General features: G+C 47.1%; 1 protein-coding gene across 3 annotated transcripts; it reads right to left on the bottom strand.

Moving 5' to 3' along the window:
• Positions 1–391: 391 nt before the first annotated feature.
• Positions 392–15,691, bottom strand: LOC120394576 (deleted in malignant brain tumors 1 protein-like). 3 transcript variants are annotated; one of them, XM_039518803.1, is made up of 7 exons: positions 15,555–15,691; positions 10,089–10,418; positions 8,389–8,718; positions 6,409–6,723; positions 2,945–3,274; positions 1,595–1,789; positions 392–631 (listed from the first exon to the last, which is right to left on the bottom strand). In XM_039518803.1, the coding sequence occupies exons 1-7, from the start codon at positions 15,616–15,618 to the stop codon at positions 594–596; spliced, it is 1,602 nt and encodes a 533-aa protein (XP_039374737.1). In that variant the 5' UTR covers positions 15,619–15,691; the 3' UTR covers positions 392–593. The 3 variants fall into 3 exon arrangements, with proteins under 3 accessions (XP_039374737.1, XP_039374738.1, XP_039374739.1); XM_039518804.1 differs by having other exon boundaries at positions 2,945–3,259; XM_039518805.1 differs by lacking the exon at positions 8,389–8,718.
• Between the last annotated feature and the right edge of the window lie 10,127 nt (positions 15,692–25,818).

Genomic DNA, 25,818 nt, shown 5'->3' with positions numbered 1-25,818 from the left:
CAGCTCCAGATGCCCCACGGTGTGCTCCCTTCCCTTGCCACAGTCCGATTGCTCAAACTCATGTGAGAGCTAAGAAGTATGTCAACAGGCACCTGTTGGGATGGGACCCCAGCACTGCTTTGCCTTCATGGAGCCAGGACGACCAGAAGTCAGAGCAGCCTGGCCCAGGATCACAACCCAACTCCCTGAGCTAAAGGAAGAGCCACTCCCAGGGTTGGGTTTAAGGCCCACATCTGAGATGCCCTGAGTCTCTCCCCATGATGCACACAGGCCAGCTCACAACTATACCACAAGGGGGCGACATAGCTCATAAAAAAACATTATTCCAGGTGTTTCCTGCATTTATTAACAATGAGCTCATTGTCCTGTTCAGAACGTGCCCTGCCATTAAAGGCCGCATATGCTGCAAGCATGGCCATCCCCTTGCTGGAGATAGAAGCAGCAATGTGGGACGTGCCTCTTGCATGCTCTAGTGCAAGAGACATGGAGGGTGGAACGTTTGGACACTAGGAGGTGAAGCTGCCATCTCCCTAATCCAGGCCAGGCTTCCCCGCAGCCCTGTGTTGCTGGCATCCTCCTAGTCAGTACATCTCTCACTGAGGTCTCTGGGTGCCCAAAAGACTTGGGACATCTGTGAATGAAACAATGTGAAGGGGAGTGAGGATAGAGACTGAGAAGCAAAATGAGCTAAATCATTTCAGCGATAGTCCTCCTGGCAATCCCCCGCTCATGTCCCTCCTACACCCCCTGCAAAGGCAAGGAGTCCTGCTCACACTCTAACCGCTTCCTCTGATAATTCCCCCTGACATCTCAGCAGCTGAGGAGCACAGGGAGGCATCTGGGTGGCAGAGGAATCTCAGCTCTGAAAATACTGGACAAATCCTAAAGCAACAGCAGGGCCTTCAGAAGCATCATTTCTGATTCCCAGAGGCGGGACAGTTTGACAGTGGCTCTCAGAGAGCGACAGGCCAGAGCCACAAAACGGGCCAGATTTTACACTGTCCGGTCTCTGCTCTGGGCCAGTGGAGATTTAAGGTCTGGTTTTAGATTCCAACCCGCCTCCTCACAGCTAAACCATGCGGCAATACAGAGATTCCTGCTTCCATGTAACCGTACATCTTATGCCTCCATCCCATTGCTTTGCCTGGGAAAATCAGTGAGTCCAGCCAATGGGCAGATTCACCTCGAACGGAAAGAAAGGATTGTAGTTTGCAAAGTCTGAAGAGAATGGCCCAAGCTGCCTCTGAATGACAGATCATGACAAATCTCCTCCTGCTCACAGGTAGACAAGGCTACCTATAATTTAGGTCACAAAGAGTATCCTACTCTGAGGATGATTTTGGCCCATCCTTGTAGCGCCACATGATTCTGGGATTTCACTATTTAGAGGCCAATCATCAGTAAGAGATGGGATCCCCCATCCCCCATTTCAAGGAAGTGGATACAAATAATGAAAGATGTCCAAGGTTTGTTTGTGTCCTTGAGTCTGGGGCGTGAACTCAGACTTATGCTTTCAGGCTGACCGGAGACATTGCTACCGGAATTACCCAGCTGAATGTCTGAGCAGAACCACCCATAAATGACAGTTACTCACTGGCGTATATAACCGACTCCTCTCCCATCGCTGGGTCCTCTCCAGGCTGCCCCTTGCTGCCATTGCCAGTTCTCAGGGGCTCAGGGAGGGTGGGGGCTCCTTTCTCCAGGATGCAGGTGATGATTGGGGCAGACACCAGCAGGAACAGAACCAGAGCAGAGCGGAGAAGCCAGACGCCAAGGGACATACCAGGCTCTGGGGCGTGGGAGGAAAGGCAGAGGTAGGTTTGTGTCATAGGTTATGACTAAGGCTAAGATTTTGTCACAAATATTTTTAGTAAAATTCACGGGTAGGTCAGGGGAAAAAAGAAAAATTCACAGAACTGTGACCTGTCCATGACTTTTAATAAAAATATTGTGACATAATGGGAATCTGCGGGTCCCCAGACTGCCTGATGCAGGGCAACTGTGCAGGGATTAGGAGCTGCCTGCAGCAGCTGTTGGGCTGTGGGGTACCCCTGCCACCCGCAGTTCAGGGGCCCCTGGCGGCCTGGAGCTCGGGTGTTCCCCCACCACCGCCGCCCACGAGCTTGGGGGTTCCCCCATCACCCCTGGTAGCCGAGTCTTCGGGGGTTCCCATGCAGCCCTTGGCAGCTCGGAGCTGCAGGGTACCCCACCACCCACATCATATGGGAGCTGCGGGAGTAACCAGCAGTGACTTCTGTGACCTCTGTGACTAAATCGTAGGCTTAGTTATAACACCAGAAGGGATCATTGTGATCATCTTGTCTGACTTCTTATCTAAAACAGGCCACAGGATGCCCCTGAACTAATTCCTGTTTGAACAGGCAGCTGAGGGGCTGGGAGGGTGGGAATATGCTGTTCAGTGACACAGATTGATGGGGAAAATAATGTTGACAGCATGTGCAGTTTGGCTGCATTTGGGCCCTGAAGGTTGTTGAGCAACCCCTGAGAAACGCTGGGAGCCCTCCTGTCCCACTGACATCTCAACACCGCGTGGGACCTGCCCAGCGACTCTCAGCGTTAGTATTCCCTTAGACATGGGGGATTGAAGCAAAAAAGAACTTTGGGCCAGGAAGTGAAGAGAATCCTGTGTCCAGCTGAAAGCACGCCAGGATTTCAGGCTGAATGAAGGCAAATGGATTCACCCCACCTGGAATTCAGACCCAGTATTAACTCCCGGACTGCTGAGAAAATGCGGAGAGAGACAATGGGCAGGGCCTCTGTTTTAGCTCTTAGCATCAAAGACCCAGCTCAGGCCAGTCTGGGACATCAGAGTCAGGGCTGATTCAGAGGGGAGAATGACCCCTGTTGAGTAACACATGCTGCTCTACTCCCTGCAGCACAGTACCTGCCACCCAGTGCCATATGTGTCATGGGTGAGGCTTACCTGAGCACACAACACTGGCATCTTCTGCATGGTGACAGTCATGCACTCCCCAAGGCCAAGCCCTGCATTCGGAGAGAGCAGCTTCTGTCCCTGTGCAGTTAACATGATTCAGCCAGATAAGGTGAGATCCTCGTCCAAAGTGAGCGCCATGTGGCGCTAATGATGCCATCCCACAGCCCAGCTGCTTGCACACAACTCTGGCATCAAGAAAGTCCCAGTCATCATCACACACAGTTCCCCACTGCTGGCTCAGGAACACCTCGACTCTCCCTGCACAACGATGTGGGCCATTCACCAGTTGGAGCTGAGCAGGCTCTGAAATAGATAAACCTATAAACACAGCATGTGAATAGAGACTCTCTTCAATTCATTTTACTACAAATGACTGAGTGATGACAGTGCATCTCTGCGAAGTCCCAAAGGGCTCAGTATGCAGCTACTGCTACTGCATCTGTAGGGCCATGTCACCCTACACTGAGAACAAGCAGCCACCCTTGGAACTCATTAAGAGGGCAGGGAAACATGGCACAGAAATTCAATACAAGTAAAGAGAACCCTAAGTCTGATCAAAATTGCAGGAGTGTTTTAGAATGGCAGGAGGTAATTAAAAAGTAAACACAATCCTGCAGTCACAAAGGTTGGGTTCTTTGATCCATCCTGATTAAGCAGGGAAATGAAGGCAGCAATAAGAAATACATTTTACACCCACACCCACCCACATCGATACAACAAAAGGAAAAAAGGGGAAGTAAAGACTATTAATCAGCAATTATGAAACAAAGATAATTGATAAGGGAAGCTAAAGGTATTAATGAAACCTCTACAGTTATTAGGGTTAAGAACAATAAAAAAAATCTTTAAATATATTGTGAAAAAATGAAATCCTAGCAAAGATATTGGCCCATTCCTTAATAGTGATGGTCAAATAGTCAGTCATAATGCAGAAAAGATAGAATGTTCTGTATTTGGAAGGATGATGTAGAGTAATAATGAAATACTTTCTATTCAATGACCAGGCACTATGTTAATCAGCAACTATTGAAGCTTTCAGATCTGGAGAACCAGATAACTTACCCCTAAGAGTATTAAAATAATTGGCTGAGGGACTCTTTGAGCCATTGATTTTGATATTTAACAAATTCTGGAACACTGGACAAGTCCTAGAGAACTTGGAAAAGATTAACGTGCCAATATTTTAAAAAAGTGAAAGGGATCTCCTGGGAAATTATAAGTAGGATATCCTGACATCAGTCCTAGCAAAATAATGGAAAGGAGGCTACCAGTAAGGCTTTACGGAAAATAGATCTTAACGGGTTGCCATTGTTTTCTGATGAGATCACAGCTCTGTTGGATAAGGGTAGCTGTGTTGACATTCTATACTCAACACCACATTCTGAGCTGTGTCTTTGGGCTTGGCTACACTTGCAAATTTGCAGCGCTGCAGCAGGGTGTGAAAACACACCCTCTGCAGCGCTGCAAATTGTGGCGCTACAAAGCGCCAGTGTAGTCAAAGCCCCAGCGCTGGGAGCGCGGCTCCCAGCGCTGTCCGTTATTCCCCACAGGGAGCTGGAGTACGGACAGCGCTGGGAGAGTTTTCTCCCAGCGCTGGGGCTTTGACTACACTTAGCGCTTCAAAGCGCTGCCGCGGGAGCGCTGCCGCGGCAGCGCTTTGAAATGCAAGTGTAGCCAAAGCCTTTGAAAAGCTCAGCATACAACGCACAGTTCAAGGTGGGGGTTATGGTGGCTTTAAACCACCTTTGTGCCTGCCCCATTCTGGGCTACTTTGGGGGCTGAAGAGACCCCTGGCATAACTTGGATAGTTGTGGGCCTTATGTGAGTCATGGCAGCCTCCAGGGGGCTGCCCTGTGGGCTGCAGCATTGACAGAATGTCAGTAGCGCTGTGTGGTGCAGCAGTCCCACCTTTGACAGCCCTGGTATGCCCCTACCCCAGGCCTTGGGAGGGGGTCCTTGGAGGAGAGCCATATGGCTGTCTTCTTCATGTCTGGTGCTGGGCCAGCACTTGGGGTTTTAGGGTCCCTTTATGTTGCTCCAGCTCTTTTACCCAGCATAAAGTCACCGGAATGGGGGGCGGAACTGGGAACTGGGAAATGTGTTTGAGGTTTGACTTAGTCCCACAAGACATTCTAGCTTAAAACACTAGCACTCTACAAAATCAATGCATTCCGTATTAAATTAAAACTGGTCTAACTGATAGATTTCAAAAAATAATTGTAACAGGGAATCATCATCCAATGGGATGACTGAAGTGGGGTCCTGCAGGGGCCTGTTCTGGGCCCAATGATATTCAATATTTTTTATCAATAATCTGATCTGGAGGAAATGTAAAATGACTGCTGGTGAAGATTGCAGATGACACAGCAATTGGTGAAGTGGTAGATAAGGATGGGGACAGGTCAGTTATACAGACAGATCTGGATTGCTTGGTATGGAGAGGATCATTTGAACAACATGCATGTTAACACAGCCGGCTAAATCTAGGAACAAAGAATGCAGGGCACACTTGCAGGACGGTGGGGCTGTTGGCTGGAATGTAGTGACTCTGCAAAAGATCTAGGGTGGGAACCAGCTGAGCATGAGTTCCCAGTGTGATATTGCAGCTGAGAGGACAAATGCCATCCTGGGATGTATAAGCAGAGGAATATCATGTAGGAGGAGGGAAGTGGTATTTGCTCTCTACATGGTGTTAGTGTGACTGGAACTACATACTGTGTCCAGTTCTCATGTCCACACTTCCAAAGATAAGATGAAAGGGCTCAGAAAAGAGCTCCGAGGATGAATCGAGGTGCGGAAAACCTGCCTTCTAGTGAAAAGTCAGTCTGTTTAGTTTGCTCAAGAGAAGGTTAAAGGGTGACTTGATCACAGGCTCCAAGTACCACATGGGGTAGAGATTTCTGAGAGCAGGAGGCTGTTAAATCTGGCATAGGAAGGCGGAACGAGATCCAAGGGTTGGGAGCTGAATGGCAGGAATAAGCTGGGCATTTTTACCAGTGAGTGGCATTAATCACTGAAACAACTGGTGGGGATTCTCCTTCACTAGGAGTCTTTCCATTGAGCCTGGGTGTCATTCTGAAACGTAAGCTATAGCTCATCCAGAAGGTGTGGGCTCCCTGCAGAAGAAACTGGGAAGGATTCTATGGGATGGCTGTAATGGTCCTTTAGACTTTAAAACCTATTAATTTCTCAACTTCCCAATGAGCTAAAGAAATGGGGTTAGCACCCAGAGTCCGGTAAAAGTGACAGAGGATGGCGAGCCCCCATGAGCTCAGGCTGGGTCTGCTTACCAATGAAGCCCAAGTGGTATCTCCATCCCCACAGTAACTCCGTCTGCAACAGCAGAGCATTAGGGTTCGGGCAGGCTCAGAGAGGAGAATGCTCTTTGGTGAGCTATTGGCACTAATTCCTGCAGCACAGCGCTCCCTAGGGATGACCTGGGCTAATATTACCTGAGCACACAACACCGGCAATTTCTTCATGGGTGCAGTTATGGACTCCCCAGGGCTTGGCCCTGCATTCGGTGATGGCCGCCTCTGTGCCTGTGCAGTGGACTTCATTCAGCCAGATGGGGTCAGAGCTTTCTCCAAACTGCGCTCTTCCTGGGGCTGATAATGCCGTCCCGCAGCCCAGCTGCCTGCACACGACTCCGGCATCATGTAGGTCCCAGCTGTGATCACACACGGTTCCCCATTGCTGGTTATGAAGCACTTCGACTCTTCCTGTGCAGCGACTCTGGCTGTTCACCAGCCGGAGCTGGGACTGCTCTGAAACGGTCAAACCCACCAATGCATCACAGGCATTACCATGGAGCTGTACCGAGGCCAGAGCTAAAAGGAACAGGTGGCCACTACCTTTATGGGAGTGTTGGATGATGATTTTTTTAAAGGAAGGATGAAAAAGTGGCAATGAATGAAACTTAGAAATGATAATGTGCTGGGTAGTTGAAATGTCAATGCTGGTTTGCAGCAGCTCAGGGTCAGACCCATAGCAGAGCAGCTCTTCAAAAATTGCCTCTTTTCATTATTGTTAATGGTGCATTTCCCATTTTTAGCCTTTGTTGGCACCTGTTTGCAAAAATCTTGGGTTCTGAATCACTTCCCATGCTGCTGTATATTAGCCAAGATGGGCAGGCATGGTGTCCCTAGCCTCTGTTTGCCAGAAGCTGGGAATGGGCAACAGGGCATGGCTCACTTGGTGATTACCTGTTCTGTTCATTCCCTCTGAAGCAGTTGGCATTGGCCCCTGTCGAAAGACAGGATACTGGGCTAGATGGACCTTTGGTCTGACCCAGTATGGCTGTTCTTATATTCTTACATATGCTAATGAGGACAACAGTAATTGGATGTCGGTACGTCTCTTTATTAATTTAGAAAAAAAAATTAAAATGACTCTTGATAAAGATGATAACATGAAACTGACATATTTCCGACACGAGTGTTCTTAGCCTAAAAGTTCCTCTTGGGGGCACATCACACCCATAGCCGGCTCTCTATGCCAGTTCCTCATAGCGCTTGGTTGAGGGTCTTGGTCCTGCTCTTTGTCCTGGGCCCAGCAGATTTAATCTCACCTAAACCTCCAGAATGAGGACCTGCTTCCCTCACATCATGGAGCTCTCTCCCACAGGGGTAAAGCTGGATACAGAACTTGCTCAGGGGCTGTAGAGTAAACTGCCTCAGGAACTAAGAACCAACACAGACCTTAACGCCTTCCACTCTCAGTGCCAGCAGCACACCTCTGACCTGCCTTCTCCAACACAAACACAGGGCAGTGTGGCCATTTGGCTAGCACAAGGCGTTCTGCCACATTAGTGATGAGGACAGGATAAGAACTACAGTGGCTGAAACTTGAAAATTCCAGTTCGCAGGACCAGACCAAATCATTTTGAAATTTCCCATGAACCGGAAATTCTGAAAAAATTCAGTTTCAGAAAATTCCCATTTTCTTATTTTGTTTTGGAATTTCAAACTTTTGTTTCAAATTCTGTTTGATGAGGTTATATTCATGCACATATTATTTGTATGTTATTTTTTGACTTGTCAGTAGTACAAGCGACTAATATGCACTACTACCACTGACAAGTCAGGATCTGACATCATCATATTCTGTTATTGTTATATTATTATATATTCTATTGCTGGTCTATTTTCTATTTTTAAAATCATTAGGGGCAGCTGCTACTTAGTATTGATTAAGAATATTATCTTTTTTTTTATGTCAAAGTTGTAATGAAAGACTTTGAGCTGCAGCCCTGCTCCCTGCAGTACAGCGCCCCCTAGGTCCACCACTGACTGCGAACCAAACCCACTAATGCCAGGCTGGGTCACTAAGACCAGCACTGACTATGAGGGGAGGCTGCCCCCTGCTGAACCACCATCACTCTAGTACAGGCCCCCTATCGCCATGCAGGAAATTACATATGTGAGGGTTACCTGAGCACACAACACCAGCATCTTCTTCATGAGTACAGTTATGGTCTCCCCAAAGTCTAGCCCTGCACTCAGTGAGGGAAGCTTCTGTTCCTGTGCAGTTAATCTCATCCAGCCAGATGGGTTGAGACCCTTCTCCAAACCAAGCTTTGTCTGGGACTGATAACACTGCCCCACATGCCAGCTGCCTGCACACGACTTTGGCATCATTAATATCCCAGCTGTGATTACACACGGCTCCCCATTGCTGGTCATGAAGCACCTCGACTCGGCCAGCACAGCGACTTGGGCCGTTCACCAGGCGGAGCTGAGTGTGTTCTGAAATGGTCAAACCTACAAATGCCCCAGGAGAAAAAAGACTAAACAGTAAAATTCACCCCAAGGGGATGCTGTAATTATTCCCCCAATCAAGTGCACTAAACCCAGGAAATTCAGTGTTAAGGTGAAACTGTAAAGAACCCTCAGCATGTTACGATCTGGGAGATCCCAGCTAAGCACCAATCAACCTTAACTCTGCCCTGCAGTGACTGGGGTGTTTGGACAGTGCTGGCCTCTCAGGCGCATGTACGGCCCAGTGGGCATGTTACAGAGCTGGGAATTCTGGGGATTGTATGGAGACAGATTGAGGGCTTGTGAAAAGCCCCTCTCAGCCCCCCAACAGTCAGCAGCACAGGGCAGAATTGAGGCTGCCTAGCTTGTCTGTGCTTGAGATGCCCGTGCCCATGGGTATGGGACCAGGAGCCCAACGAACAAGCCACATCATCAGCTGCAGGGCTCAGAGAGCCCACCCATGCTGGGAGCACCCCTACTGCCATGGGGGGAAGACCTGCCTGCATGGGACAGCCCCTCTGCAACAGGAGCTAGGAGCAGGCAGAGACCCACTGCATCAGTGGGGTGAGCTGTCGACCTCTCAGCAAAGAGCCCCCTCCTGCCATTGTCCCCCAGGTGGATGGAGGGCTGTGGGGGAGTGTGTATTGTGCCTGCGTGGTTGTGGGCAGGCAGTGGTTATTGCTGTGGCATGGTGGGGTGACTCTGTTATCCAACCTCCCTGTCGGCTCCCCTGCTCCAACCCTAACCGGCGATGAATCATGGTTTCTCCTTCTCATGGGCTGGTCCTTGGCTCTGTACAATGCCCTAGAGATCACAGGGGCTGTCTGGCCCTTCATGCACCTGGCCAATGGGTGGAGGCACTGAGTACAGAGAACACAAGGCCTGCTGGACCAAAGTTGGGACACTTCAGAGCGGGGTGGGGAGGGCATTGGGAGTGCCCCTTGAGAGGCCTGAACATGGTTTCCCTGGAGGGAGTGCGGGATGTCCCAGGCCAGCACATGGCTGGGAAGGACCATGTGACCATGTGGGAGCTCAGCATAGGGAGCAGGGCTGTCTAGCCTGAGAGAAGAGGCGCAGAGGGGACTGTGATGCTGGGGAAAGGGACCAGAGAGGCTGTGGGAAGCCCAGAAGAGACTTCATTTGAGACAGCAGTTGGGAGATGTATGAGTATCCGCAGGTCACACCCAGAAGAGAAACTGAGGCCCCATAGCACACCTCAGTGTGGCAGCTTTGTTGGACGTTACAGTCACTCACCCCACTGCCAGCAGCACAACACCCCCAGCGCTGCTCTGGAGCATTGGGGTGAGAACTGACTATGGGGCGGGGGAAGAACGCCTCCACCTCCTGCACAATAAGACGGGGGTTAATATTACCTGAGCAGTCAACGCCGGCATCTTTTCTGTGGGTGCAGTTCTTGCCTCCCCAAGGACTAGCTCTGCATTCAGAGAGGGCAGCTTCTGTCCCTGTGCAGTTAACCTCAGCCAGCCAGATGTGGTCAGACCCTTCTCCAAACTCAGCCAACCCTGGGGCTGATAACGCCGTCCCACAGCCCAGCTGCCTGCACACGACTCCAGCATCCTGTAAGTCCCAGCCCTCATCACACACGGTTCCCCACTGCTGGTTGTGAAGCACCTCGACTCTCCCAGAACAACGACTTGAGCCATTCACCAGCCGGAGCTGAGCGTGCTCTGAAACGCTCAAACCTGCAAGTGAAATGTGGGAATAAAGACTCAGAGAGGGGAAGATTAGGTCTGAGCCATGAATGTCCTTCCTAGCATCCTCCACGCCTATGTGTCTTTACAGCGGGTTGTTCCCCGTCTCCTGGGAGCCTGGAGGCAACCAGACCTTTGCCTCTGAGCCAGGGCTTAGGACGTGAGTTTCAATAGCAGAAAACCCTAACTGTATAAAGGTAACAAATTCCTGCAGCCCAGACTATTTACTCCAAGGGCTGCATAAGAAATATGAAGATTTCCTTCTTGAGAACATACCTCCCTTTCAAAGGGTATAGGTAAGTGGTAGAAGCCCTACCCATAATGCCGTCCTTGATAGGCAAATGGGGGTGTGGCTTTTGCTACATGTGGGTTGCACCAGTTTGACTGAATTTAGTTAACCCTGTGTAAAATCCTGTGGAGACACTCTTATTTTGGATTTGGCCATCCTGGGGTTAGCTTCTCGCTGTCAGAACAGGGATGAAGCAGAACCAAGATAAGTGTAGACAGTCCAAGCGGCACTGTTTTCATTCTGTTTGCAAACAGCACTTTAGTTAACCCAGTGCAGGTTTACACCTCAGGAACTGACTGATGCTAAAACACAGTGGGAACCCATGTCAGGACTGGAAGGGAGATCCTGGGTCATCCAGTCAAATCCCCTGCTATTGCAGGCGACCCCCATCATATCATTCCATTTGTAAACACGTCAAGCTCCATCTTCAAACTAGTTCGGGTGTTTGTCCCCACTCCTCCTACTGGGAGTCTGCTCCAGAACCTCCTTCCTCTGATGGTTAGAACCTGTCTTCTAATTTCCAGCCTCAGTGTATTCCTGGCCAGTTTATCCCCATCTGTTCTGGTGCCAGCATTATCCGTTAGCTTAAATAGCTTTTCTTTCCCCCGACCCCTGAGGTATGTGCAGAGAACCATCAGATCCCCTGTCAGCCTGCCTTTGCTAGGCTAAACAAGCCAAGATCTTCACTCTCCTCTAATCAGATCAGCTCTCCATTCTCCTGGTCATCCTAGCAGTCCTTCTCTGCACCTGGGCCTGTTTGAATTCACACCCTGTGAGGCTGGGCAGGGCTCTTAACCCCATGGGGTGGATGGGTAACGGAAGTCCAGAGTGATTAAGTGGCTTGCCCAAAGTCACACAGGAAATCTGTGCCAGAACAGGGACTTGAACCACAGCCCAGAGTCATAGAGTTTAAGGCCAAAAGGGGCCAACAGATAATCTGACCTCCTGTGTATCACAGGCCACCAGCACCTGCACACTAAACCCTACAATGGAAATTGTATCATGGCCCTCAGGAGACTAGACTATTGTGTGCCACAGACAGAGACTAGGAGGGACTGAAGTGCACCAAGGCTCGAGGCCCCTGCCATGGCAGGGAATTGATTAAATGAGATACACCCAGATGATCCCGGCATATGACCCACACCCCACACTGCCGAGGAAGGTGAACCTCCCCATAAGGTCGCTGCCAGTCTGACCTGGGGAAAATTCTTTCCTGACCTCACATGTGGTGATCAGTTAGACTCTGAGCATGTGAGCGAGAACCAGCCAGCCAAGCACTGTGAGAGAGAAGCTTGGTGCCACCTCAGAGCCCTGGCCCACCCTGTCCTGTGTCCCATCTCCAGCCAAGCCCAGTCCTGATGCTTCAGAGGAAGGAGGCCAAAAAACCCCACAATCCTGCCACCTCCAAAATACACCCAAACAAACCACCCAACCAACCAAAACTACATTGAGGAAACAATTCCCTTCCTGACCAGCTGAAGCCCTGAAACTGGAGATTTTAGGAACATTGCAACAGAATTGACCCCCAGGGATGCCGAGCTCTGCTCCTCACCACCACAATCAATCCTGTCATACAATCCCACTAAAAAATTAGTCCAGCTCCTTCTTAAAAAAATAACTAAGTTTAACTAAGTTAAAAAATAAGCCCCCACAACTCCTATTGGGAGGCTGTTCCAGAACCTGCCTCCTCTGATGGTTAAAAACCGTCTTCTAATTTCCAGCCTGAATTTGTTCATGGCCGATTTACATCCATTTGCTCTTGCACCAATATTGTCCTTTATCTTCAATAGCTCTTCACCCTCTCTGGTATTTACCCCCCAGTGGTTTTACAGAGAACAATCAGGTCCCCCCTCAGCCTCTGTTTTGCTAAACGAAAAGGCCAAGCTCACAAGAACATAAGAACATAAGAACGGCCATACTGGGTCAGACCAAAGATCCATCCAGCCCAGAATCCTGTCTTCCAACAGTGGCCAATGCCAGGTGCCCCAGAGGGAGTGAACCTAACAGACAATGATCAAGTGATCTATCTCCTGCTCTCCATCTCCACCCTCTGACAAACAGAGCCTAGGGACACCATTCCTTACCAGTGTCTTTTCATAAGATCGCCCCTCCAAACCCTGATCATCCGAGTAGCCTTTGTCTGCACCTGTTCCAGTTTGAATGAATCTTCCTTGAACATGGGTGACCAGGATCACACTCCGTATTCCAGATGAGGCCTTACAAATGCCTCATACAATTGCATTAATACTTTTCTCTCTTTACTGGAAATGCCTCACCTGATACACCCTAGGATTACATTTGTCTTTTTCGCAGACTCATCACATTTGTGGCTCATAGTCATCCTGTGATCGAGCAGCACTCCCAGGTCTTTCTCTTCCTCCATTGCTTCCAACTGATGAGCCCCCAGTTTGTAGTAGAAATTCTTGCACTTTGCACTATTGAATTTCATCCCATTTCTGTTATTCCTGTCTTCAAGGTCACCCAAATCTTTCCGTAGAATACTCTGATCCTCCTCTGTACTGATCACATCTCCCAACTTTGTGCCATCAGCAAATTTCATTAGTGCACTCCCACTTTTTGTGCCAAATCATTAATAAGAATATTGAATACCAAGACCGCTCCTTGAGGAACTCCACTAGTAACCTCCCTCAGCCTGATAGTTCACCTTTTGGCACAACCTGTTGCCTTCTTCCCTTTATCCAGTTCTTCACCCACCTTACAATGCTTGTACCAATCCCCATCTTCCCTAATTTAAGTAATAATTTCCCATGTGGTACTTTGACAAAAGCTTTACCGAAAGTCCACGTATATTAGATGCACTTCCCTTATCTAAAAAATCAGATATTGTCTCAAAGAAGGAAATTGGGTTAGTCTGGCACAATCTACCTTTGGTAAACCCCGATTGCATTACAGCCCCTTTTCCATTTACCTCAATGAATTTAAATATTCTTTCCTTCACAATTTGTTCTAAAACCTTCCTACTATCGAGGTTAGATTAATAGGTCTGTAATTGTCTGGATCACTTTTTCCCCCGCTTTCTTAAATATAGTTACGACAGTAGCTATTCTCCAGTCATATGGTACTGTCCCTGAATACATAGATTTATTAAAAATCATTGCTAGTGTACTAGCAATCTCATGTACCAGTTCTTTCAGTATTCTGGGATGGATATTAGCTGGCCTTTCCAATTTGGATGCGTTAAGAACTTTTAAATTTGTCTTCCACCTTAGATGTGGTAATTTCCATGTGTATACCCTGCCTTCATGCCCTTGCATCATATTATCATCCTTGTTGAAAACTGAGGCAAAGTATTCATTTAGTTTTTGGGCTGTACCTAGATTAGTTTTGATCTCCTCCCTATCCACGCTGCATTGCAACCCAACCTCATCCTTCCTTATCCACTAGAGACCTACCCACTGGGACATCCTTTGTCTCAGGAAATTCCTAACTTTGAACACATCCTTGCTCAGGAGATTTGGGATTACAGAACTCTACCATCACCAAGCAGAAAAAAGTCTATTTATTTAATCAGATTGTGGGTGTAATTTTCAAAATCCCATGGGATTTAGGCTCCTACAGCCCAAAGCCTATGGGTCCTAGGCTCTGAACTCCCGTTTAAATCTGACCCCCCTGCTTCCTACCCCTTGCAGGACAGTGCCCCTCTAGTGCTGAAATAAGTGAGAATTTGGAGCTTCAATATCTTTGAGGATCTGGGACTAACTAAGTCCCTTTTAAAAATGGAAATGAGGAGCCGAAGTCACTTAGAGGTTTTAAAAACTTTTCCCTGCTTCTTTTTGCTCGTGATCCTGTGAAGTGACGATGCAGCTCCTGCTGCTTCATTGTCTTTAAGAGAAGAGCTTACTTAAATCTGGGAGCCGAGGTACCTGCTCCAGGCCGTCACCTGAAATTTCCAGTACCACTACTAGGGCCTTTGAGGGGACACACTCTCACTGGGGAGGTTTCTAGACACCAAGAGGCATGTTAAAGACAGCGAGGGAGTCTGACTGCAGAATTGTCATCCCCAAACATTCACAAATCATGAGTCGCACACACAAAAAATCATGAGATTGGCTTCAAAATCCTGATTTTTTTAAGAGAAAAAAGAACGTGTTGGGAGCTGTCCTCTGATTTTTGAACTGCCCATGGGGTGTATGTGTGTGGGTGACAATTGGTGTTGCTCATTTTTCGTGGGAAATACAATTCTGTGCCACCGCATGCCGACATCCATGAATTTTGTGCCCCCCCGCCCACGTCTAGCCCAGCCCCACAGGAGTTCTACCCACCCAGCTGCACAACAATTCTGCACACACCCCTTTTGCCACCCAGCCCCACATCAGATCCTTCTGCAGCTGCGTGAGGAGGATTTTCTCTCCTTGCAGACTTGGAGTGGGGGGGGGGGCAGGAGCAGTTCCTGGGGATTTTACCCCCCAGTCCTTCCTGTCCCAGGCCTGGTGTTGAGGGGAGCAGGGAGCAGAACAGCCTATGCTGCCATAGCGTCACTGCTATCGTTATGGGCGCTGCTATGATCTGGTTAGATAGATTATGTCTCTCAACTGCAGTGCAGACATACCCACTCTGAGCCAGTGGGCTCTCTCCTGTATCCCTGGTCCTCTCCTGCTCCATCCCAGAATTGGGGATTGAAACCCCAGAGGCCTGAATACTGCTCCCTGCTCTAACTACTAGATAGCACTTCCCTCTCAGAGCTGGTGATAGACCCCACGAGTCCTGACTCCCAGGGAAATGTTACATCTAGTCTGCAAAAGTGCCAGAGGAGCAGATTCTTTAACCAGTTTTTGAAATCTCTGTGTAGCTGAACGGCAGGAGAAAAGGGCACTCACCCCCAAGCCAGCCCAGAAGGACAAGCAGCGCTGTGTTCCCGGCCCCCCAGTCCCTCGGAGCCATATCCAGAGACCTCTCTGTGAGCTGCGTGGCCCCAACAAGGAGAGCTCAGTGCAGAAGGGAAGGAGTGACTTGCTGTGGGCCAGTCTGTTGGTTTTGTTCCCAGCCTGGCCAGGGGCTGCAGCTGCTGGTTTCCTGCATGAGACACATGATGGGCCAGGCTCGTGAGCACAGGGAGGGTGTCAGGAGGCCCTCGCTCATGTGGGTGGGAGAGGTATGAATTGAACCTCCTGGCAAGGCTCCCGCCACCCCATGGCCTCTGCTACAATTCATAGCCCCAGGCACCCTCTGCAGGGACCTAGCCCTGGTAAACCTTGCCCACTCCCATCTTCCCCTCTCTGCACCTGCTGGTGCCTACCAGCCCTCCCCTCTGCCTCTGCAGCTGCCCCTCGTGCAGTTAGTGCATTTTTAAATACGGTCATTAAGCGATTGTACAAATTCTTAATGACAGAGGAATAAAGGAGAAATGTAACATATATAATGATGCATTTTCCTCATTTTAGAGGAAAATATTGTGGGCAGTTAGTACATTTCTAAAGAAAGTAATTAAACAATTGTACAAATTCTTAATGACAGAGGAATAAAGGAGACATGTACACACACACACACACACTCTCTCACACGCACACACACCCCTTTTCCTTAAGAGGGAAACATGCTTTTTTCATGCTGTTAATACATTTCTAAATAAAGTGATTAAATAAGTGTACAAAGTCTTAGTAACTGGAATATAGGAGACAGCTTGATCCATATATCTGTACAGAATCAAGCATTTTTAGAGGACTATATGCTTTTACTGCTGTTAGTACATTCCCAAATAAAGTCTACACCAAGAATGCTGAGGGGTTTCATGCTCATTTTGCTTCCCTGGTTAACTGTAACCAGGGGCTAGATTTACAAAGGGACTGACTTAAGCTAACTCCACTTCGGGTAGGTTTACACTGCCTGTGGCACCAAGCCTCCTGTGCTAAAAATAGCTGTGTAGGTATTGCAGCTTGGGCTGCTGCTCACCCCGGCTCCATAAGCTTCGGAGCCCACGCTGCACCTTCAGTGCGCTCTCTGCACAGCTGTCTTTACAGGGCTAGTGTAAGTCATAGAATCATAGAATCTCAGGGTTGGAAGGGACCTCAGGAGGTCATCTAGTCCAACCCCCTGCTCAAAGCAGGACCAAACCCAACTAAATCATCCCAACCAGGGCTTTGTCAAGCCTGACCTTAAAAACCTCTAAGGAAGGAGATTCCACTACCTCCCTAGGTAACCCATTCCAGTTCTTCACCACCCTACTAGTGAAAAAGTTTTTCCTAATATCCAGCCTAAACCTCCCCCTCTGCAACTTGAGACCATTACTCCTTGTTCTGTCATCTTCTACCACTGAGAACAGTCTAGATCCATCCTCTTTGGAACCCCCTTTCAGGTAGTTGAAAGCAGCTATCAAATCCCCCCTCATTCTTCTCTTCTGCAGACTAAACAATCCCAGTTCCCTCAGCCTCTCCTCATAAGTCATGTGCTCCAGCCCCCTAATCATTTTTGTTGCCCTCCGCTGGACTCTCTCCAATTTATCCACATCCTTCTTGTAGTGTGGGGCCCAAAACTGGACACAGTACTCCAAATGAGGCCTCACCAGTGCTGAGTAGAGGGCAATGATCTGCTGGAAATGCCCCTACTTATACAACCCAAAATGTCATTAGCCTTCTTGGCAACAAGGGCACACTGTTGACTCATATTCAGCTTTTCGTCCACCATAACCCCTAGGTCCTTTTCTGCAGAACTGCTGCCCAGCCATTCGGTCCCTAGTCTGTAGCAGTGCATGGGATTCTTCCGTCCTAAGTGCAGGACTCTGCACTTGTCCTTGTTGAACCCCATCATATTTCTTTTGGCCCAATCCTCTAATTTGTCTAGGTCCCTCTGTATCCTATCCCTATCCTCCAGCGTATCAACCACTCCTCCCAGTTTAGTGTCATCTGCAAACTTGCTAAGGGTGCAGTCCACACCATCCTCCAGATCGTTAATGAAGATATTGAATAAAACCGGCCCCAGCACCGACCCTTGGGGCACTCCACTTGATACCGGCTGCCAACTAGACATGGAACCATTGATCACTACCCGTTGAGCCCGACCATCTAGCCAGTTTTCTATCCACCTTACCGTCCATTCATCCAGCCCATACTTCTTTAACTTGCTGGCAAGAATACTGTGGGAGACTGTATCCAAAGCTTTGCTAAAGTCCAGAAATAGTACATCCACTGCTTTCCCCTCATCCACAGAGCCGGTTATCTCGTCATAGAAGGCAATTAGGTTAGTCAGGCATGACTTGCCCTTGGTGAATCCATGCTGACTGTTCCTGATCACTTTCCCCTCCTTTAAGTGGTTCAGAATTGATTCCTTGAGGACCAGTTCCATGATTTTTCCAGGGACTGAGGTGAGACTGACTGGCCTGTAGTTCCCTGGATCTTTCTTCTTCCCTTTTTAAAAGATGGGCACTACATTAGCTTTTTTCCAGTCATCCGGGACCTCCCCCGATCGCCATGATTTTTCAAAGATAATGGCCAACAGCTCTGCAATCTCATCGGCCAACTCCTTTAGCACCCTCGGATGCAGCGCATCCGGCCCCATGGACTTGTGCTCATCCAGCTTTCCTAAATAGCCCCAAACTACTTCTTTCCCCACAGAGAGCTGGTCACCTCCTCTCCATACCGTGCTGCAGAGTGCAGCTGTCTGGGAGCTGACCTTGTCTGTGAAGACAGAGGCAAAAAAAGCATTGAGTACACTAGCTTTCTCCTGCAAATCCAAGTCGGCAGAGCTGGGCTGGAAGGCTCACTGCTATGGGCAGTGTAGGTGCACCCTTCAGGGCCCAGATCCTCACAGTTATTTAGGCTCCTGACTTTCACTGAAATCTATAGAAGTGAGGAGCCTAAACACCTTTGAGGATCTGGGCATGGGTGCCTGAATCCCAGAATCAGGCCTCAGTGGCATTCACAAAACCCCCACTCAGCTGCCTCCCTCTAGGCATGCAGATGGCTAATCCCCAGAGCGATGCACGAAATGGGGAAAGATAGTCAGCCCTTCACCTAACTCACCAGCAGGGCCTGATCCAGTAAGTGTGGTCAGAACCTGCCCACCAGATCGGTCCTGCCAATGAACTCACACAAAACAGCCAGAGGTAGGGGGAGAGTTGAAGCCCAGCTTCCGGGGACATTTCCCAAGGTACAATCTGGACAGCAGTGTCCCCTGAAGTCTCTAGCAGGGGGCGCCTTTTACCAGAAAAGCCACTCCTAGTCTGCTCACACAGCCTTCAGCATGTAAATTCACTCCCAGCTAAATACATGAGCACTCTGACCAGTCACTCATGAGTTACATACAGTGCAACACCCGCAAGTTCTTAGTCCCACACAAATGTGTGTCTTGTACAGTCCAGCACACTAATGAACAATGCAAGCTCATAGAAAGTCTGTCATTTCATCAAATGAAAATGCATCAAGCTTGTTATCCCAAATGGAATTTCCCACACACTCTAATCCAAACACACTCTGATTAAGATAAAACAATAAGATAAGTTTATTAACAACAGAAAGATACATTTTCAGTGATTATGAGTATTCATGCATAGAAGTTAGGTTTGGTTACAAAACAAAATACAAGAGTAATACGCGAGCCAATACCTAATTTAACTAGCCTAAAAACAAAGGTTTTTGTCTCAGCATACACTGTTGTGAATTTCACAGGCTGGGTCTCCTTCCAGCCTGGGACCACTCCCCGCTTAACTCAGTTCTTTGAGAGTTGTTGATATCATGAGCAGAGAGATGGGAGGAGAGGTGAGTTGGAGGTCACTGTCTCTCTTATTTATATCCCTCTCCCTTCTTCAAGGATTACCCACAGCTGGAGTGAAGGTGACAAGCTGTCTCTTGTGGACATGAGATTTGAAACGTTTCTGTGATGAGATGTAAATTTCTTGTTTACCCTTTCCAATTGCTGGAGAATGGCCGCGTAAGTAGGTGATGGCCCTTTAACACCTGAGTGGGGTTCTAGTGTGTCTTTGTCTCTGAAAAACTAATTTGTCCCTGCTTGTCTTAATCTTGTCTTAATCTAATAACTTCTCATACAATATTGATACACACATTTTACCAGGACAATAATATTCAGCGGATTATGAGTTTTCAAATCATACCTCACAAAGCATACTTTGTAGAAAATGTATCATAGCCTTATAAAAGTGATGACCATCACACTCCCTCATAAATTCTAGACCACCCATGAGGGTACTCACCTGGGATGCAGGAGACCCCTAGTTCAAGTCCTCACTTTACCTGAGGAAAAGATTTGAACAAGAATCTGCCATATCTTAGTGAGTGCCCAAGCCACTAGGTCATGGAAATTCTGGCATGGGGCTTCATCAGTTTCTCCAGTTGAAGATGTTGCACTGTGGCTAAATAAGGAAACAGGCATTTGCACTGACAGACTGGATCCTCAATCTCCCACATCGTCAGAGAGTTTCCTAACCATGAAACTGCAGCATCCTTTGCACAATTTTGCTTTCAGTCTTTCCATAAATGATATCCTTTTTGTTAAGTTAAACCTGTAACTCCTTCCGAATTTAGGGTATGGCATGTAGATGAATAGACTAAACCTGAATTTACTAAAGAAAATAAAAACAGCAATGGCGTATTAGAAAAACCTGTATTTTAATATCTGAGAAGCAGTAGCTACAAACTAAATATTCGTCTTAAGATTCAATGTTTCTTAAACGATTTAGCAGTAAATGTTTCACATTATTAACCTATTCGGCTGTGTAGCGGGGTGGTCACCCTGCTCCTGCCTGAATGGGGTAAAGCAGCCCTGGAGAGGGCTGCAGCGAGGGAAGCTAGGCTGATTAGGAAAGCAGCCACAGCTGTGGTAGCTTAATCAGGGCCCAGCTGGCCCTTATAAGAGGGCAGTGGGCTAGAACCTGACAGTATCTCTGGCTCTAGAGAGAGAGAAGGACCCGGCTATCTGGGAAGCTGAGAACGGTATCTAGGGTGGGGCAGCACTGGGGAAGGGCTGAGGGAGCTGGGGAGCTCCAGCCTAGAAAAGCCGCAGGCTGAGTTAAGGGCCCCCAAAGGGTACTGAGGCTGCAGAGGGGCAGCCCAGAGGTAGGCAGAGGCAGCAGGTCCAAACCCCCCTTGCCAATGATGAGTGGCCTTTACAGACTGCAGTCTGCCCCCAGTGAGTGGGGCTAGATGGTGACTGACAGTAGCCACTGAGGCGAGGTGGGGATAGGGGGTTGGGGGTTCCCCTGAGTGGGGAGACCCAGACTGGGGGTTGCTGCGATGAGCTGAAACCCTGGGTAAAGGGCACCGGGGTCCAGGAGGGACATGGGGGCCAGCGGCAGGCGAGACATAAGCTGGCAGAGGCCGCTCTGGGGCTGGAAAGAGCTAATTCCCTGGACAACCAGCAGGAGGCACCATGTGATGAGTCATCACCTTGCCACAGACACATTTAGCAAAATACCAAAAAGAAATGAAAAAACATGAAATGGACCTGTACACACATACAGAGGAACACAGACTTTAAAAGGTAACATGAAAACAAAAAAACCTTGGTGGGGCATTTTAACAAATGTTTGAAATCTTTATTTAGCAAAACAGCCTTGTATGTATGTCTTATTAGCTATCAAGGTTTAACATGGGTAAGCATGTGTCATGCAGAAACCCTTCTCAACCACATGAGGCATTATATTCCCACTTTTCTTTTTCCAGTGTTTCTAATCACTTTTTCACCGGGGAGTTAGTAAATAACGAACACTTCCAAAGGTGTCAGGTGGAATGGGTATACGTGCAGAGGCTGGGCATCTCTGACTGGGATGACAAACACTGGACCATAATCACAATGCTTGTCTTTACATCCTTAGTGATATTTTACAGAAGTACTTCAAAAGCAACAACAATTTTTGTTCGTTAATATCCTAAAACACATATTGGACCCTAAAAGAACAGCAATGACAAAACATGAAACCTAAAAGGGGTAGGGGGTAAAGTCATTGTTAGCACTGTGCAGCTCACTGCTTCAAACCCCCTAGCTCAGACACGCTAAAAAAGCCTTGTGATATAATCAAAATGCACCAACATCTTTATTTTTGTAGCAATATTTAACAGCTGTATGACAATTACTTTTTTCCATTTTTATCATCAATTGGAGTGGCCCCAAAATATTAATTTCCCTGCAATTTTTTCAAACTGTACATTGCATACTGCCTTTAAAACTGTACCCTCTTAGCAACTTCTTGCCTCCACCCTACCTTGATAAACATCATGGTTTTGTCTTAAGCAAAGAGAAAGACGTCTGGTGAAATAAACATTACACTGTAATATTTAAAAGCGAGACTATCCCAACCTTTGAAATAAGAGCATAAACTTGTTTTTAAAAATGAATTACCCAGCATGCAACCCCCCATAAAAAACAAATCCACAAACAAAAGACTCCTCTAAAGGCAGATTACAAAGATGGGACATAAACCTCTTAAGAAAGCTCATTTGTAAATTGTGAAGAAAGTGTTAAATTCCAGGGTACAGTATAATCCCCACTGTCATTTGCAGATAAAAAATATCAAATCTGAAAAGTGCTGTAACTGCATGCAGGAGAGAGATAAAGTCTGTAGCCTGTTATCTGGAAAAACATCCCCCACCCCACAGCCAGTCCCCGTGCACCATGACAAAATGATTAGAAAGTTGGCAAAATGATGGAGGGCAATAAAGTTTTCTGAAGTTCAGCGAATCTTTCTGTATGACAAAGGCTGGCCCTGGCTAAAGCAAGGCAACTAACAGAGAATGGATAAAAAACTCTTACACTAAACAAAAAAAGATTTCAGTCCATCGTCAAACCACCTCCCAGGTCTCTTGTTCCTAGGTCCCTGTTTTTTTCATATTCAACTTTGAAAAGTTTATGATAGCTTATTTTGTAAAGCATTGTTTGATGTTATTAAAATCAGTGAGTTGAGCAACAGCAGAAGGAGATGGCTGTTTCAGATTTAAAAAAAGTCAGGAAAAGAGAGGCATGGGGTAGGCTGTAGGGTGACAAGTTTTTTCAGATAACAGTGTCAGATGCTACAGACTTTATCTCTCTCCTTTATGCAGTTACAAAGCTGTGGCTTGGCTTTTCAGGGTTGATATTTTTATTGTAAACCTCTAGGTAAAAGATCAAAGGTTTATGCATCCTGGAAATTTCTTCACAATTTACAATTGATGAGCTTATATCATATCCTTGTAAACTGCCCTTAAAGAAGATTGTTGTTGTCAGGGTTTTTTTGCTGCGGATGTCAGCAAAATGTCTTGCAGCCCACAATAAGATTACTCTGATGGGCTGCATGTGGCCCGCGGGCCGCAGGTTGCTCACTATTGCATTAGAGGTTATGGTTTTAAAGGCACTATATGTGATGCTGGCAGACCAGGTACCAGCTCATGCCAAAGGCCCAGGACTCACTGAATATTTATAAATCCATAGTTGGAAGCCAGACCAATTCACTTGTGTATTAGTACAGACCCAAGTGATTGGTAAATGTATGAGAGTGTATTTGATGTTTAAACTTCATGAAAACTAGTGAGATGTTACATGCATTGTTTTCACTTATCTGTATCCCATTATAATGTAATAGCAAACATCCACTGTGTATATCCCTGTAATCAAACAACCCATTAAATGAAAAAGAAGCCTTGTGGAATGCAAATGAAGAACTTTAACAGAAAAGTGCTAATTTTAAGGCAAGTGATCATTGTGTGTGGTGATCAGAGGTCAAAGACGCTAAGTGCATTCCTCACTCTCTGTAATCAAAGGAAGAGCCCATGTGAGTAGTGACCCTGTGAGTTTGCTTGCTGTGAGAAGAAGCTGTAAGTATGGAGTTAGGGAAAGATCCTTTATCTCTGAGCTGTTTGGATTCTAACAGGTGGAATAACCAGAGTTAATCTGGGTAGCCCTGAGATCCTTTTGGGAAACTGGCTGGTTATTACATCTCTGCCCATTTGAAATTATAGACTGTGATTCACCTGTTATTATATTTTACCTGCTTTAACCTCTCAATAACTCATTTCCTTTTCTTTGCTAATAAAACTTTAGTTAGTTTACTATAGAATTGGCTGCCAGCATTGTCTTTGGTGTAAGATCTAGGATACCATTTGATCTGGGTGAGTGACTGGCCTCTTGGGACTGGGAGTAACTTAAAATATTTGTGATTTTTGGATTAAGTGACCGTTTTATCACAAAGTCCAGTTTGTCTGGGTGACAAGATAGGCTGGAGAGTCTAAGAAGACTCCATTGCATGACTGGTATAGTGATCCAGGAGTTCACATTTGTTATTGGTTTGGTGAAATCTAATTATAGAACACACCACCAGCTTGGGGTATCTGCCCTGTTTTCTGGCAGTCTGCCCTGAGATAGCATTCACAGTCACGAGCCACTCCAGACAGCATGACACTATACAATTTTTTTTTTAAAAGAGAGAGATAATTAATACCTTGGTGCTGCTTCAGTGTGATGATAAATAAAATGAAAAAAATTAATTGTTTTTCAGATAGCTCTGATTATCAGATAACTCTGTGTACCTGTGTGCGTGCAGGGACGCCCGGGGGAGGGGGCAAGTGGGGCAATTTTCCCCAGGGGCCCCCATGAGAGTTTTTGGGGGGCCCTGGAGCGGGGTCCTTCACTCGCTCCAGGGGCCCTGGAAAACTCTCACGGGGCCAGGGCCCCCAGAGCTTCCGGGGCGGAAGGACCCCCCACTGCTGAATTGCCACCGAAGCGGGACCCACCGTCGAAGTGCCGGGTCTTCGGCAGCAATTCGGCGGCAGGTCCCGGAGTGAAAGGACCCCCCGCTGCCAAATTACTGCTGAAGTGGAGGCCCCCTGCCGCCGAAGACCCCAAACCCCCTGAATCCTCTGGGCGGCCCTGTGTGTGTGTGTGTGTGTGCATGTGTTCAGTGATTGTTAATCTCTTTTGTGTATGTTGCTAAATGTGCCAAATAAGTTATTAATGCAAAATATTTACTGCTAAATCTTAAGAATAAAATTTTGTTCGTAGCTATTGTCTCTCAAATACAGGTTTCCCAAATACTCCATTGCTGTTTTTATTTTACTTAGTACACACAACTTTAATTAATCCACATTTCAGATCTTACCAAAAAGGGAATTGTTTGAGGAAAGAGGAATGAAAAGATAGCTTAAACTAGGCCTGCATTTTCTCTCACGAATGGGCATATTAATGAATTTTCAGAATTAGATTTCCTTTGAGTGCGGTACCGTGTGTGTTTTATATGAAACAATGCTGAAAAACAAGTGTATGTGAGAAAGACACATCTATAAAACATTCAAAGTAGTTGTATATTATATATTTAAGGGGTTATTTATAAATAGTGAGCAAGCTGGCTTGAACATACTCATTTGGGGTTGGGAGTGATGGGTGTGTGTTGCATGTTTTCCTTCTTTTTCTTAAAATGTACCTTTTTGTCAAAAACATTACAAAAATTAAGAAGCCCCTAATACATCTTAAGCCAATAGGTGCTAATTTCCAATAAATATAAAAAGTTAGGAAGAAATTGGAATAAAATTTAGGCATGTAATTCCATTAGGGCCAGTCTACGAGTTTTTAAAGACAAATGCTAAAAGAATTGTGGAGAAAGAGGACATTTTATTCCTGGTTCAAATTAAGAAACAAATAAGGTTAACTGCTGAATTTATGTAGGTATTGTAAAAAAATTGATAAAAAAACCTACATACATGCTCACTGGAATTGGTATTTTGTCTTTAATTTACAATTTAACATGCTCTGCTGAATAATTCCGTCAAAATCCATGGGGTTAGAAAATCCTTCGGATTGGTTTAGAAAAATGTGATGCAATTTACTGTTCGGTGACGTGTGAGTCCACAAAAAGTCATGTCGTTAAAGAATCCCTTCTGATTGGCTCACCAGTGATGGGTGGTTTGCTGCAAGATTCCAGAGCAGGGGGGTGCTGCCAGGGCCAGCTCTAGGCACCAGCAAACCAAGCACGTGCTTGGGACAGCATATTTTCAGGGGCAGCATTCCGGCCATCTTTTTTTTTTTTTTTGCTTTGGGCGGCAAAAGCCTAGAGCCGGCCCTGGCAGCAGCAGTGCGTGGTGCACAGGGGGCGCCCTGGGGCCGCTGCAGTTCGCACCGTGAGAGAGTAGCGCCCGCACCTTGTGGCTGGGCCAGGCAGGCTCCCAGCGG

This window comes from Mauremys reevesii, unplaced genomic scaffold, assembly GCF_016161935.1.
Source record: "Mauremys reevesii isolate NIE-2019 unplaced genomic scaffold, ASM1616193v1 Contig67, whole genome shotgun sequence".
Lineage (NCBI taxonomy): Eukaryota > Metazoa > Chordata > Testudines > Geoemydidae > Mauremys > Mauremys reevesii.
Note: the sequence above shows the minus strand (reverse complement) of the source record. Positions and strands in the feature narration are given on the sequence as shown.

Coding starts and splice junctions, on each gene's coding strand:
- LOC120394576 (XM_039518803.1), bottom strand. CDS start 15,618: ATGGCTCCGAGGGACTGGGGGGCCGGGAACACAGCGCTGCTTGTCCTT. Junction 8,719..10,088: donor TGCCGGCGTTGACTGCTCAG/GTAATATTAACC, acceptor GGGCATTTGTAG/GTTTGACCATTTCAGAACAC. Junction 632..1,594: donor GGAGTCGGTTATATACGCCA/GTGAGTAACTGT, acceptor TTTCATTCACAG/ATGTCCCAAGTCTTTTGGGC.